Genomic DNA, 13682 nt, shown 5'->3' with positions numbered 1-13682 from the left:
TCCTACCATGGACATATTATCACTGTATGTTCCATCTGTTGTGAGTCTCATGTTCTTTAAAGGCTTCAGTAACTTACCCCAAACATTTGTCGAAGGTCAGGATCTCGGAAGCGGAAGGGAATGTTAGACACATGAAGTCGTTTTGGAGTGGACTTGCTCTCGGTATTCTCACTGCTCTGTGTCTGTGACTGCTGTCCATCTGTCTGTGCCCCTCCCTCTGTCTGCTGAAATCAGAAAGACAAAGTAAGTAAGAAGAAATCTCTCAAATTCCTTTCATGTTTTTGCCTATCTTTTCCTAGGTATTTATACTGCACTTATGACCATGGTATCTGAGAATTTCACAGATTTGATAAAGCTAACAAAGTTTCACAGTGCCTCTTTTGTTCTCCCCCTCCTATCCATGAGTAAGAGGATCATAATCTTCTTCCTCTCCCTCACCATTTCTAGAATAGGTTCCTCCTCCTTTACTCTTTCTTTTTTTAAATTCTCTCTCCTTTTCCCCTTTTTTCCTCTCTCTTTGGCCACTCCTGGGGAAAGGCTATGATAAAGAGGTGAGCCTTATGTCCTGAAGCTGTCAAGTAGTAAATTGCAGCTCTGAGCCCTTGGGGACAGGTATTCAGACAATACTCAAAATCCTACAACTAAAGTGCAACTTCTCAGCCAGCCAATTCCAGCACTGCATCCCCAGGCTAAAGAGCATCAGCTCTGCCCTGCTCTTTCCAGATTACTGCCACATCTAAACAGCACCCATACAAAAAAGTACAACCTATGGGCAAAAGGTCTATGGGTCTTTTATGGCTAATTTATTTTAGTTAATTTTAAAGTCTGTTTTGAAAAAAGAAACAAATGCTGCCATTTTTGGGCACAGCTGAAGTATGTGTGTGCATGTCCCCCTCCCCTATTTTGCATCATAAACTATGTTGAGGCACAAATGAAGATGTGTTGGCACAAAGCTTTAACTCTGCAACTGAAGTATCCAGACTTATTTAATCTCTTCCAGAAAATTTCCAAAAGCCTTATCATGACTATTATCCTCAGCCTGGGGGAAATGCTTCCCTGGCCCCTAAGGCTTGAAAAATGCGCTCACCAACACTGGGTGCCAGCAACAGCATAGGGAAATAGATAATCATCTGTTCAGTTTTATTGCTGTATTTCTTTCTAAAGACTGGCAAGCTAGGATATTTGCCAGAGTCCCCGTTCACTCCACCTTTTTCACCTGCCTAAAATAAACTGGATGAATGCTCTGCCTAGTAACTTTTTAAAGCCCCATTTCATTTTCTCATGTGGTAGATTGTCTCTTCTCCCCTTCATTTACAGAAAAAGCAATGAGAGATTCTGTGGCAACTCAAAGGGCAAGTAAATGCAAGGGTCAGCCAGTGTTAAGAGAATTGCAAGGATACATCCAGACCCCAATAGTTCAAGACAAGCATTTTACTGTTTCTGGATATACATTTGGTTTGGCAAATGAATGAAGAGATGCTCCTAAGCAAAAACAGGGAGTCCCCTACCACTGACTGGTTTTGCTGGGACTGTCCTGCGCAATATGCAGTAGAAGCATGGGAAACTCCTGAAAATCTAAAGCATCTCTAGCGCTATATAAAAATGGGCACCATTAGCACTGAGGATTTTTCAGCTGGAAGTTTCTCTTGCAGATAAGACTTAGACCTCGCACGAGTTGCACAGGATTGATGAGCATGCTAAGAGGAAACACCAAGGTCTTGCCATGCTGTGCAAAACAATGGCTGCTTTCCATTTCACTTCACTTGGGCAATGTAAGCAATATAAATGTATCTGAATCATTTGGTATAGAGCGGTAGGAAGGGGGAGAGTGGAATGATACGGCAAAGTAAACACCTCTACTCAAGAGTTGCAGTGAAGATGAAAAAGAGCAATATGAGCCCAGCACAGACCTAACAGAGTAAGCCATATCCATCTGGTCAAGATTCACCCGTTCCCTCAATATCAGATGCACAAGAACATCCTGACAATCATTCACCTAATCAAATCCAAAAGCTGCCTTATCCCCACACTCCCATGAAAAAAATACATCTTCAAACATGCATATGGTGCACTCCAGGGGGAAGAATTAATGCAGCTGGCTTGTGATTAAATCACACCATGCTATTTGGCAGTTTTGTTTTTACGATCCTATCAGAGACTTCTGTTCTCCAGGGCAAATCTGTCCAAGAAGGACAGAACACGTGGCAGCTCATCCATCACCGCTGCATACGGTGCCTAGGAATCAGCATTCCAAAACAGCCCCCAGAAATCATTAACACCCCCCCCAGTATCGCACAGGCTTTGAAAGGGATCTCTCTTCAGTGTCTATACACGCTCTGAAGTCACACTAATTCAAATTTCCGAGCCTTGTACTTCCTATCACAGATGGTGAATCCTGCAAGTAGACACACTCTGCCTGACTTGTGCACTCTATCCATTCTTTTCACCCCCAATCATGAAAGGTGCAGATTACGTAAAGCAAGGCATGTCAGTACAAGTTTAAGGACTTGGAGCTGCTTTTAGTGTCATAGGAAGAGGTTTGTTGCTTCCTTAAGAATGGAAACTGAAAGGCTATGAACAAGTGGATAGAAGATGAATGTAAACAGTCTAAAGAGGCCAGAACTCACACCTCGCTAAAGATGTGATATATCATACAGTGGTCTATACAAAAACTACTCACAGATGCGCCTGCGTATAGCAAGATGCTGCTTTCATGCAAGAAGCAATGTTTTACTGCACACTAGGTATGTACAGGAAGACAAGCCTTCTAAGAGGAGAGACAAAAAGGGAAACGCAAAAGACCTCAGTTAATCCTCATCTACTAGACTGTAGAAAAAGCCTCAAAGCTCATCGTTTCCAGCTATTTCAGTACTAGCTTAATCTCACGTAGATTCTTTCTCTGGAAACAAACTAGCACTTATAAGGTGATGAGTTCAATAGTCTAAAAGGTCTTTTTCCCCAACTTTTATCTACAGCAACCCTAATGTATAGTTTAAATTTTCAGCCAGCATGAGACTGGCTTAGTACATCTGTCTATTGCCAAATACTCAGCTGCAGCTGAAGCAGAAGAAATGGCTTCCTCAGGTCTCATTTTTCCTTTTGTGGTCATTTCTTGGCTTGATTCATCAGGCAGGAGATGAAAAGGAAAAGGCCTGAAGCCTGTTTACAAGCCGCATATAATAGAGACTGGCAACCCAAAGTTAACCTGACTAAATGACAGATAAAAGCACACACTTCAACCAACCAGCCTCTCCTTTCCATCCCTAAGTCCTACCACCCTTCTTCCCTTTTGGTCTGACATCAACACCCCAAAGTAAGGAACTGACTTCTGCCTCTGCTTGTATGTACTTTACTATTGCCTAGTTTCAGTTCAGCACCAATTCCTCAGGTCTCAGGGTCCTGCAATGATACAATAAGACGACTTGCACTGTGACATAAATACTGTATTAAAACAATATCATCAGATCTGTCCTGCATCCCCAACTGAGTGTAATACACATTGATGCAGATGTGATGTCATTCTTCTACACACCCGACACCCTGCTCATGGCCACAACCTGCCCTGCTGTGTTTTGAGATGGCCAGTGAGCCGGGAGGTCCATAGATCACCCACCCAAGAAAAGTCTTCCTCTAGGATATTGGAGAGACAGGGGATCCATGTTGGCTGAGCTCACAGCAGCATCAGCCCTGTGCCTGTCATGCCCAGGAGCAAGATGTTGGCTAGCATAAAGCCTATGAAAACAAAGTACATTATGTTTCTGTTCCCTGCTTGCTTTTCAGAACTGGAACTGCTTCAGATGCAAGTTATGGAAAATTAAAACATTTGGAAACAGAATGTCAAAAATCTTCAGGAGCCCAATTAAAAGGGTATAATTTGAGTAGATTGTCTTTAACAGACAGACAGAAAAATGTAAACTATTCCTGCCTGTATCCAGAGGAGACTTGGGTGGCTTGTAGGGACTGATCTCTACAACTGACTCCACTAGTTCTGTTTTGGGTCAACAGCCAGGAACTGGTAGGATCGAGAGCTTGAGGAATGATGTGGAAAACCCGCTGATCATGATCTACCTAATAGGAATGAGGGGGATGGGGGAACAAAGGAAGAAACGGAAAGGTCTCCTTCTAGCTTTGAATGGGCAGGTGTCAAAACACAAAAGTTATCATTGTAACAGGCATTAAGTGGTACCCCAGTAAGCAATTTAATTTAATAGAAGAATGGGTCACGGACTGATGCATGTATACTAAACCTCTCTCACTCCCGCAGGCTTCTTTTCCATGGCAAGGTTGAAGTGCAATGTGTAGGGGCATCATGTATGAAACCTTGTGCTTCCTATACTATGTATTCTGCAGATAGAGAAATGCAGGAACAATCAACATCCTTCAACAGTAATAAGTTTTGTTTTTAAAATTAAATCCTTTCTAGTTGCATTTATTTTGCCCAAAAACAGGAAGCTCAATTATCAGTGTTGCCAATAGAGATATATAAATGCAATTCCTCAGGCACTCAGCCACATTTAAAGATGGGCCTACTCTTTTTTTCCTGAATGAAAAAAATTAACTAGCATTCACACACTTTTTCTACTTTGCAGTGCTGATATGATGCATCCTGACAAGATTCTTTTGATGGTTACTGTGCCAGGACCTCCATGAAAGGTTCCAATTCCCTCTCTTATGAAATACAGATGCTCTGACAAGCAGAGAAGGGAGGACGGCTGCCCCCATTAGATACTAAACAGTGGTTTGCAAGTGTTGAAACCTGAACTAAACTGCTTCACAGTCAGATCACATCCCTCCTGTCAACCTCCAAATTTCAGGTATTTGCCTTAAGACAGCAGTTTCCAAATTGAGGTCTGCAAACCACCAGCAGTCCATAAAGAGCTAGCTGGCCAGGTGACAATGGGTCTTCCTTACATCCACCTATTAAACATCATTAAAAGGCACCTAATATACACATTAAATATTTTCTTAATGTTAGATTTCGTAGATAAGCAATTGCTCTAGTTACCAATGGGATGTTATCAGATTACCAAAGGGAGGGATGGTGGTCTACGTTTCTTCGTAAACAGAAAAGACAACCATGACATTCTGTTAAAATGCTGTCCATGCTATACAAAAGGTTGGGAACCCTTGTCCTAGGAAAACCTTGGTTTCACCTCTTAATCAAAAACATGTTTAGAAGCAGCTAACACTCCCAGAAGTCTGAAGAGCTCTATTCCTGTCCCTCTGTTGAATGGGATAGGTGGTTTTGGCTGAATGTGATACCTCACTCTCCAACAAAACAGTAAATCTGTATTCCTTTGGAGAATGTGCTGCATTAACTAAATGTATTTCAGTGACAGGATGTCAGAGAGTTATGCGAGACATTGGTGTCTGTAATTAGATATTGTACTGTATCGGTTCATGACATAATGTAAAACCAAGTTGTCAACACCTGCCATTTATAAACCTCCATCAAGAACTCTCATGTAAAGTAAATGACATCTATTTATGTCTGTAAATCTATACCTCTAGTTATAATCTGTAGTTCTATACATATATGCTTCCCTCTACTTAAACTCATCTCTCCCATTAATTTTATTCACTTTACAGTAGAAAACAAAATGTTCCTACTATCAGACAAACTGCTTAAGTTCACTAGAAGGTTAATCTTTCCTCTGAATAACCTCTCTGTTTTGAACGGTCTCTCAAACTGAGGGCTCTCAATTACATATATATGCACCAATGTAAGCTGACAAAACACCACATTTTCTCACAAATACTGTAACATGCTTCTGAATATAATATGAACCCTCTTTTTGAGAGGCAGCATGAATCCATAAAGGTCTTACCTTAGGTAAGAAACTAACTACAAGCAGCTAGGGGAAATAGGCAAGGGAGCTTAGTCTAAAACTGTCCTGACAGCATCTGGCTTTGCACCACATAGCTGGAAGAGGCAGCCTCTCCTGAAGTCAGCCTGCTCTCATCTCCTTCCCCCTCCCTTCCCCTCTCACCCCCCACACAAAGTAGAAAAGACCCAGCCTGCAGTCATATGGCAATCCAAGGCAAAGATACGCTGGCCCAGAAGTTCAGGGCTGCAGGCTGTTCCATTTGCTGCCTTCTCTTCAGCTGCAAGAGCACAGGACCTGTGGGGTGGGCAGGCAGCAGTAGTTGTGGCTTGGCTTCAGGAATCAGCCCTGCAAACCTTCCCCTTCTGGTGCAGGGATGGGCCAGATCCAACCAAGGACTGACCCCACACACTGGCCCTATCCAGTGCTTTGAGTCTGGGGCCACGTGCTGGGTCTGACCCAGTGGGTAGCCCTGGACCCAATGCAGCACACAGCCCCAGATCTGGTTTGCTGGGTCCAACCATGAGCACCAGGGTCCAAATGTAGATTAACATGCACTGGCCCAATCTTGCACATGGAGCAGTGTCATCTGGTCATCTGTGTCATCTGGTTCCCCATGGGTCCAGAAATTTGTCAGTGCCACGGTTCCTAGAGCTGTGGTAATTAACACTGCCACCATTCTCCTACTGCCAAGTTTCCAGACCCATGAGAAACCACATTTCTCAAATATAACATGCACCTTGATTTCCACCAACCGGTTTTGGGGGCGAAAAGGTGTGGGTTATATGCAAAAAAATATGGTAGTAGGAGACATAGCTCTGGCAAGAACTGAGATAAGCGTGCCAGTTATTTAAGTGGACTGGCTGCTGTTGGCTGTTCAGTTAAGTCATGTTTAGACTGGTGTCCCCTGCCCATATCCGTTCCCCTTTTGCACAGCATGGGAGTAAAGGTCATCTGCTTTGGAATGGACTGGTACCCCAAATGCTGGGAAGTAAAGCCAAGCAGGGAAGGTTTAAGCCTAAAAAAAGTAAGGAACCAATATAAATATGGCATAATATGAACAATTATTGTGCAACTTTCCCCAATCCAGAACCCTAGCTGAGCTTCTCAATCCTAACCTACAGAACCCACATTATTTTAGCCCTGCATTGCTCCTTGGCTGAGCACACCAATCATGCCAGAGATTTGGCAATGTAGACAAATGTCCAATACGGTGTGGACTTCAGCTCACAAAGTTATGTTACTTGAGAACAGTGCTGATACAGCATTTCAATTCAGACCTCCAGACCAGGGTTAATTAACTGATTTTGCCACTATTATCCTCTCCAAATCACACCATCTGGCTTAGTTTATAAGGAAAGAAACATGTCCCAGTGTACTAAAGGTGCCTCCCATTACATTATTTCACAAGGCTATTGCCAGTCTGATAGATAGCCCCAAATCTATCTAAAGTGACCCCTTATATATTCTTAATGTAGCATTGCTCCAATGATCCCAGCTTCTGCCAGGAAGGAGAACAGAAATTCCAATTTCTATCCCTCCTAGCCTTTTGCTATATCACTGTCTGATGCCAACTGGACATCAGCGCAAGCTCTGATCTTAAAAGCAGGGAGATGCCTCTTTCCATCTGGTGGAAGGAATTCCTGAAGTGCCCCCTGGCAGCACAGACTTCAGATCTCAACAGCAGGGGAATCTGCCGACCTGTGTGTTCTGGGATCTCGCTCTCACGCATAAGAAGGCAGCTGTTCTTGTTGATCACAGTAGTAAAAAGGAAGCATCAGGAGCTCTAAAACAACCTTACACCATATTTAGCTAGATCAATACTGTGGGCTAGAAGATACGGTGAAAACAGAAGAGTTCTAGTACATACCGGACAGATGCAACTAACTGGTACGTTAAACACATATAAGTTAACCGACACGTGATGGACAGGCATATGATTCAAGCTGTGCCAGTACTCAAAATGGGGTAATCTACATAATGTGTTGTACTCTAACAAAAGCCTTTGTCTATAAAAACTGCCAAGCCTCCTGCTTGCAACACAGTGAGTTTCTCTCGGTCCCCACCTCACTGCTTAGTACGCTGAGAAAAGATGTTTTTAAAAAGTTTAGAGCAAATACATCCCAAGTCTCCCCCCCAGAGAAGCAGAACAGCCTCACACAATGAGAGGGAAAAGGAGCATGAACGCAGAAAGATCCAAGGCCTAAAGCAGGAAACTCCCTCAGCTATCTTCCTCACTGAATTTCTGTGTTTATCACCTCTGGGATACTCTCAGGATAAATAATCCAGGCCAAAACAATCACCACAAATGTGGTTATATGTACCTTCACCCTTTCCTAGCTAGCCACAATTTGCATGCACTCAACTTTGCAGTGTCTCCCTGCACATCTTTAAGTATGTTAAGTGGCTAGAGCGGACATGTCCACCTGTTCCCAACAGGCAGTACAAGAGTTACATGCTATCCAACCTATTTATCATCTAATCTCTCCCAGTCACGCTCCCTCCACAGCCTCCTGGCAACACTTCTCCTTCTCCACAGTCTCCCAGCAACACTCCCTCCCACACAGATGGGCTTCTGTTCTCTCCTCATTGGCTACCAAGCACCAACACATCACCCTGCTAGCGCGCACATACTCAAGCCCCTATTCTCACTCTTTCGGCTCCTTTGGAGCTTGCACTAGCTGATGAAAGGCAGAGCTCTTTCTTGCAGCGCGATGGAGCTGGCTCCTAATATGGAAGAGGAGCAGGAGGCTTGGCAGCAGCTTGTGTCCAAGGTCAAGGCTCGCATCATTTCCATTAAAAAGAAACAGTCTTAGTGTCTGGACCTAGATGGGAACATAAACACGTGGAAAAAGCAGACATGCTACAGAGCATGCTGTGCCGCCATGCAGGGGATGTAGGCTTTATTTCAAACATCCACCTCCATCACTGGTATTTTGTGCTTAGTATTGTTCTGTATTGCCATGCTCTTGTGTTGCACTTGCTGAGCTGACGGGAGAAGGGACAACTCAGTGTCATAAGGATTATTATATTGTTCTGTGCTGCCTTGTGTTACCCTTAGGTTTCCCTTACAGCCTGGTCTCTAACTGACTTAATTTGCATTGGCCCTGTGGAATAGGAAAGACGCCAAAGTGCTCCATAAGCACTCCATGTGCTTTCCTGGGCTACACCGTTTACTTCTAAACAGCCACAAGATACTAAAGTTCATGTGAAGAACAGCAGTACATCAAACATCTCCCAAGGTCATGACCAAAGTTGCCAACTTCCCAGTGTAAAAGAAAGTGGTACCACATACTGTGAATCAATGCTTACTTGAGCTGGCACTATCAGCCCTTCCAATCACTGGCACTAAATTCACTCAGTGATTATAGGGAGGGAAAAAATATGTCTATGAGCCAAGCACCAAACTACAAGGAAAATTGAAAGCATTAGCAGATTAAATCCACCCCTGTGTACCAAAGGCTCTCACCATAAGACTCTTTATTAGGAAGTTAAGTCTTAACAAGTGGCTTAAGGGGTAGATAAAGCTTTCCCTGGGATAATCTGCCAGCATGTTGCCCAGTTCTGGGCTACAGGAAGACAAATGTGAAAAAGGAAGAAGGTGAAAGTCTTTTTTGAGTAAGTGGCTGCATAGCAGCTGAAGTCTCCTCCTGCCTATCCCCCGCACTGCACCATGCCATCTTCTAATAGGCACAAAAGTATTTCCCCACTCTACCACCTCCTTGAAATCAGGGGGATACTAGGATTACACATATATCTTCTCTATCCATTCTGTCTTGGTTCCTACTTTCAGCCTTTCAGGACTTGCATTCGATAAAGGTGCTTTTTATTTATTTGCCGAATTGCCAATTAACTCAAGAGTAGTCAACACTTTTGTGAAGGTGGGTCTGGACATCCCCAAATCTTATTCCAGGCCCCACATAAACCACAACTTTCAGAACTACCACCACTACCAAATCAGTTCTGCTCCTTGATACGACACAGGGGACAAAGTACTGCATGGGGAATCCAGAGCTGCTGGCTTTCACAATTCTCTATTTGCTGGACTTGAGAAACCCGGCTCTGATATGCTATGCACCTACGAGGCATTAGGGATGTGTCAGAGAGCTAGCAGACAACCTAATCTAGGATAGTTTTGTGTAAGCCTCTACACAAATAGCACCTCATCATTCTCCCGCTCTGCACCTTGGTCTGGCATACCGTAAGAGATCCATTTTGCGTGCTGGCCGTGTTCGTGCTCTGCTCTCCATGTGCCTGCGTACTTCCGTACAGTGTCAGATTGTGCTCGCTGGTCTGGCCTGCATAGTCCTGAGTGTGTGGCACCCCATACTCTGTGGGGATCCCATTCTGTGGGGGTGGTGGGAATGGGATTGTGGTGAACGGCTGCACCATTGCATCAGGAGTGGCTGTTGGCTCCTGGTTACCCTGGAGAAGGGGAAAGGAAAAAAAAAACGTATTTAATATGTTAACAAAAGGTAGACCAGGACCCCCATCCTAAAAGCAAGCAGGTGTCTGATTCAGCTCAGACTAGCATTCTGGTCACTTCACTACTAGACAGCGCTCTGTTATGCTCTACATAAAAAAGAACACACCCTATCCCTGTAAAGATTCAACTCATTTTTTTTTTTTATAACCTTTTTGCAACAGCTTTCCCACTACTGGGTAGGATGATGGGGCCAGATTAGGGATTTATAACCTACAGAACCCTCACATCACAGAAGATGCCCTAACTGTACCAAGGCTTGATTGACCTCTATTTCTTCCTCAGTTCCAAACTAAAGAACCTAACTCCATCCAACATTTCCTGGCTGCTCCATATATTTCATTGCCTCTGGCATTAGTCCTAACCAACCTCCAAAAGTCTGTTTGTTTGGCTGGCACATTTCACCTCTTCTGGACCATTAACTGTTGAGAAAATGGTCCAGTGAGAAGCCAGATCCTCCTCGTGGCTCTGTCTGCAAGAAATCTCATGTCAATTTAGGGGTATAGGTTGTAGCCATGTTGGTCTAAGGACATAGGCAGACAAGGTTCTTTGGGTAAATCAGATATATTTTATTAGACCAACTCAAATAATTGGAAAAATTCTTCTTTGCAAGCTTTCGGGTATAAACACCCTTCATCAGGCTGAGGAAGCATCTGCAGTTGGTGTGCCATTCATTTCTATTGCATGCCAATAAGAGAGCATAAAAATGGCCCTTTCCCTTCATTTTGGTGGTACTAAATGGAAGCAAAACAGATACCCAATTGATGGACTTTATGCATCTTGCCTGCTAGTCAGAAGACAGACAGAAGCTGTGGGAACTGGAATTTGAAAACATAGGCCTGTAGCACTCACTCTCTCCCAATCATGAGCATCGCTACCTTCAAACAAGGCGTTAATTATCCTCCTCCCTCTGCTCAGGGCATCCCACAGAGATCTCTGTGCTAGGACAATAGGCTTTTTAGCAGCTTTTAACACTGCCTCAGAGCATTTGATGCCAACTGGATGGCTATTAAAAAGATACTCCACCACACAAAAGATACCCCCAAAGAGAATTAAAATCCCTCACTGCCATGCCACAAGAGGGCCACAGCACTTTGGGAAACCATCATTATGGGCACTGCCAAACCCTCAGGAATGGGAAAGAGCAGAGGACGAGGAAAAATTCAGTCACCTATGGTAAAGAAAGAGCAGTCCATGACTCAAGGGATGGCATTAAAAGACTGAACTGCTGCAGTGCTTTATTTGTCATCCTAACAGAGAAATCCAAGAAATGGAGATACGACAAGGAGTCTCAACTTTGTCAGCGTACCATAACCCTGATTTTACATTTCAGCTGCGATTCCAGCCATGATGTAGTAAGACTCTGTTGTGACACTGCTATGTTTAACTCAATGGAAAAGGGGAAACAGTCCTTCAGATACTATCATTACATGAAGCAGAGGGAGATCAGTTGGGATTTACCAAGGGGTTACTACGGTAGATGTTACACCAAGAAATATATAGGCACTGAAGAGGGCTCTAGTGAAATGAGATGAGCCTTTCCAGCCATTTACCAAGGGCCTGCAGCTCTTGTTTCAGGGCAAGTGAAACAATGGTAAATTCAATGCAACTCCAGCCAACACCAGGTCATTCAGACACTGGCTGAATCCCAAAATCATTCTGACATTAGTATATCTGGCCCTGTCCCGTGAGGCCCACGTGACTGCATATCTGTAGCTGGAGAGGAAAGGCGAGGCAAGGGCATTCATTACCATTTGGCAGCACACAGCTGCAGCCTTGCACCCAATAGAAAAAGAGGGAGTTGCATTTACTCACAACCAATGCCCGCCAAGCCTCGCAGGAGTGCGGCTGCCTACAAGAACATCACTTTGAAGTCTTATCTAAGGAACAAAAATTAACAAGGAGTTTTCCAGCAACTGCCAGTCCCAGTGCAGCCATTCTGATGCCAAATACCTAATGCATACACGGATCAGGCATTTTTTATGGCTATGTCATAAAAACAGCTGCGTGGCTGCTGCAGTAAGACTACAATCTTTTCTACTGTAGAGTCACTGAGCATCTCTTCAATCCAACACAATGGTTTTCTCCAAAAGGGTGACTGCCTCATCATACATTAATTTCCACTCATGCCTTCCTCTTCCCAACAATGTCAAAGACACGGGAAGATTAAGACTAACTTAATCTAAAACATTGGTGACACGTAGGGGGTGCATGCGGGTGCATGTGCACCCCAAGATTGGCCATGCCAGCCGCAAAACCGGAAGTGCACTTCCAGTTTTGCCGCTGGCTCGGTGATCAGCCACTGGGGGGGACTCGCCCGTTGGCGATCTGGTGCTCCCCAGACTCGGGAGGCACCAGTCACCCATGATCTAAAATATCAGAAAAAGAAAGATAAGGTTTTTTACGGTTTTTGTCTAAATAAAGGCTACTCAATCTTTTAAATGGAAGGCACCAATCTAACCATGCATTTGTCTATAGGGTTTTTTTTAACCTACCATCGTAACAAGCTCACCTCTGCTTATTATTAGGCCACAGAGGAGGGGAAATGATGCTCTTAGTTTTCACTTTGTTCACATTCAACATTTGATTCTCTCCAGTTTCACCATTTTCCCCTGTACAGTTAGCTCCCCCTGCCTAGGTAGACTTCTCCATTTTTTAAATAGGAACAAAACGGGAAACTGTGATCTGTAAAACTACAGAAGTTGGCAAGCAGTCTCCAGGGAAGGTGTAGTAGCTGACAGTGCTTCCAATTTAATTTTAAAATGGACTAGACTTCAAGTTGATGATAATGCTAATATGGAGAGCTGAATGTTAATTTGAGATTAACAAAACCTACTAGGTCAGTTTGATGAGGCAGGATTCTTCCCTACTAAACGTAATTCATAGTACTGTTTAATTTTGTTTTAAAATGATTTAAGGGCACTAGCTCACAAGCCTAATATAATCTCATTTCAACAATTGTTTCCCTCTTAAATTTCATTTTATTCCTCCTAGCTGTTATGCTTTTCTACCTTCTCAAATAACTAATCTCCCTTATTTAGCCAGCTACAAACTATATCCTTTCAACCTCTTCATTGTTACTTAGACAATGCACGTATATATTTAGCTCTTAATCTTTCCCCCTGCATCAAATCCTTTGATAATGTTTTGATTAGTCCTGTTCAAAACTTCCTCAAATTTTTCAGCACATTTCTAGTACTGGATACAAATTTTCAGACACTTATCTCTGAGCCAGAGAAAGGGAACTTTTACCTCCTTGCTTTGTAGCATTACGTCTCTACTCATGCAGATCAAAATCACACAGCCCTGCTTGGCTGCCCCACTACCGCAAGCTCCTAGTCAATTTGATGTCTCCAATCTCCCTTAAAGCTTCC

At 43.5% G+C, this 13682-nt stretch overlaps 1 protein-coding gene across 11 annotated transcripts in view; it reads right to left on the bottom strand.

Annotated features, from left to right (window-relative positions):
• RBFOX2 (RNA binding fox-1 homolog 2) overlaps positions 1 to 13682 on the bottom strand; it is a 230301-nt gene that overhangs the window by 63676 nt on the left and 152943 nt on the right. For 7 of the 11 annotated variants that reach the window (XM_025206858.1, XM_025206857.1, XM_025206861.1 and 4 more), the window contains 2 exons: positions 10026 to 10250; positions 78 to 224 (listed from right to left, as the gene is read on the bottom strand). In XM_025206858.1, the coding sequence (XP_025062643.1) occupies positions 78 to 224; positions 10026 to 10250 (372 nt within the window). The remainder of the gene's footprint in view (positions 1 to 77; positions 225 to 10025; positions 10251 to 13682) is intronic. The other 4 variants (XM_025206860.1, XM_025206859.1, XM_025206867.1 and 1 more) reach the window with 1 other exon arrangement.

This window comes from Alligator sinensis, unplaced genomic scaffold (assembly GCF_000455745.1).
Source record: "Alligator sinensis unplaced genomic scaffold, ASM45574v1 scaffold215_3, whole genome shotgun sequence".
Lineage (NCBI taxonomy): Eukaryota > Metazoa > Chordata > Crocodylia > Alligatoridae > Alligator > Alligator sinensis.
The sequence above is the reverse complement of the archived record's forward strand: the minus strand, read 5'-3'. Positions and strand labels throughout refer to the sequence as shown.